The 1,435-nt window shown below is 49.8% G+C and overlaps 1 protein-coding gene across 1 annotated transcript in view; it reads left to right on the top strand.

Moving 5' to 3' along the window:
* Positions 1–1,435, top strand: part of LOC102474069 (long-chain fatty acid transport protein 1) — a 34,286-nt gene that overhangs the window by 27,780 nt on the left and 5,071 nt on the right. The window contains exon 12 of the mRNA XM_027771281.1: positions 1,383–1,430. Coding sequence (XP_027627082.1) covers positions 1,383–1,430 — 48 coding nt within the window. The remainder of the gene's footprint in view (positions 1–1,382; positions 1,431–1,435) is intronic.

Genomic DNA, 1,435 nt, shown 5'->3' with positions numbered 1-1,435 from the left:
TTTCCCTCTCTGTCTCTCTAGTGGGTGAGCACACATGCCCTATGACAAAAATGTTAAAAAGGAAAGAAAAATATTCCTGGCACACATGCGTGTGTGCCCAAAATCCCAAAAGGAGAGAGGCGTGGAAGAGAAGGGATTATGGCATGGTCAGTTCCCACAGAGATGCTTTCTCTTCTCTCTCTCTTTCTCTCTCTCTCTCTTTCTCTCCCTCTCTCTTTCTCTCTCTCTCTCTTTCTCTCTCTCTTTCTCATGAGCACAGGCCTACTCTGGCAGTTCAAATGAGAACCAGAACCTACCATCACAGCCAAAAAACGACAGTGAAGTCATTGTTCTCTACAGTCTGGGAAATGGCCCAATCCCAAGTGCCTCACCTATCAAGCTATGTCTTTTATTAAAGCAATTTTGGGACCAGCAGTTAGCGTAATGGCTATGTCACTGGACTCCCATGTAGTCGACCGCAGTTCGAGTTCCGGACCTGGTGGCTTAAACTCACGCCGGGCGCGTGTGCGTGCGTGCCCAAGATCCCGAGAGGAGAATGGAGGAGAAGGGATTGCAGCGTGGCCATCCCCCCTGGGGGGTGATTTCTCGCTTTCTGTCTCTCTGGCTCTCTCTGTCTTTCTGGAGAGTGCATGCGCCTTATAGCAAAAACCTCTCCAGAAAAAGTTACTTAATTGCATTTATTATTATTATTATTATCTAATTTGTTACAGGGGACATACACTTACCCGAAAGAGAAAGAAGGAAAGTGAGAAAGCAATTCGTCAAGTCTGGGACTTGAACTACAGTTGACCATCTGGGAATTTAGCACCCCAACTCCCATACCACCGGCTGGCTGCCTAACTTTATTTTCCTCTTTTTAAAAATACCAATTATTTAACTTTATTTATTTATTTAAATTTGACCAGAGAGGGACAGAGAAAGAGAGAGAGAGAAAGTAAGCAAGCTGCCAGATCTGGGACTCGAACCATAGTCAGCCATGTGGGAGTACAGTGTCCTTAACCACCATGCCACCTGCTGGTCCCCTTTTTTTAAATATAGTTTTTGCCACAGGGTACATATGTTCACCAAAGACACTGAGGTGGACAGTGAGGGAGAAAGTGAGAAATCACCTTCCCAGGGGGGATGGCCACACCACAATCCCTTCTCCATTCTCCTCTTAGGATTTGGGGGCACGCACACGCATCTGGGGTATTTTTCAAGCCTCCTGGTCTGGGACTGGAACCCTGCAGTTAGCCATGTGATCCAGCCGCCTTAGCCACCTGCCGCCACCTGCCGTCCAGACTCCCGCACTCACAGGATCAGCTCCCGGGTTGGGGCGGTATGGGGTCTGGCAGCCCCTGCCCCCAGCCGGCCCCCCTCAGACCCGGGATCCCCACGCCCAGGTGGTGCAGTACATCGGGGAGATCTGTCGCTACCTGCTGAAGCAGCCGGTGGG

The sequence above is a fragment of the Tupaia chinensis genome, unplaced genomic scaffold (assembly GCF_000334495.1).
Source record: "Tupaia chinensis unplaced genomic scaffold, TupChi_1.0 Scaffold000201_1, whole genome shotgun sequence".
Lineage (NCBI taxonomy): Eukaryota > Metazoa > Chordata > Mammalia > Scandentia > Tupaiidae > Tupaia > Tupaia belangeri.
Note: the sequence above shows the minus strand (reverse complement) of the source record. Positions and strands in the feature narration are given on the sequence as shown.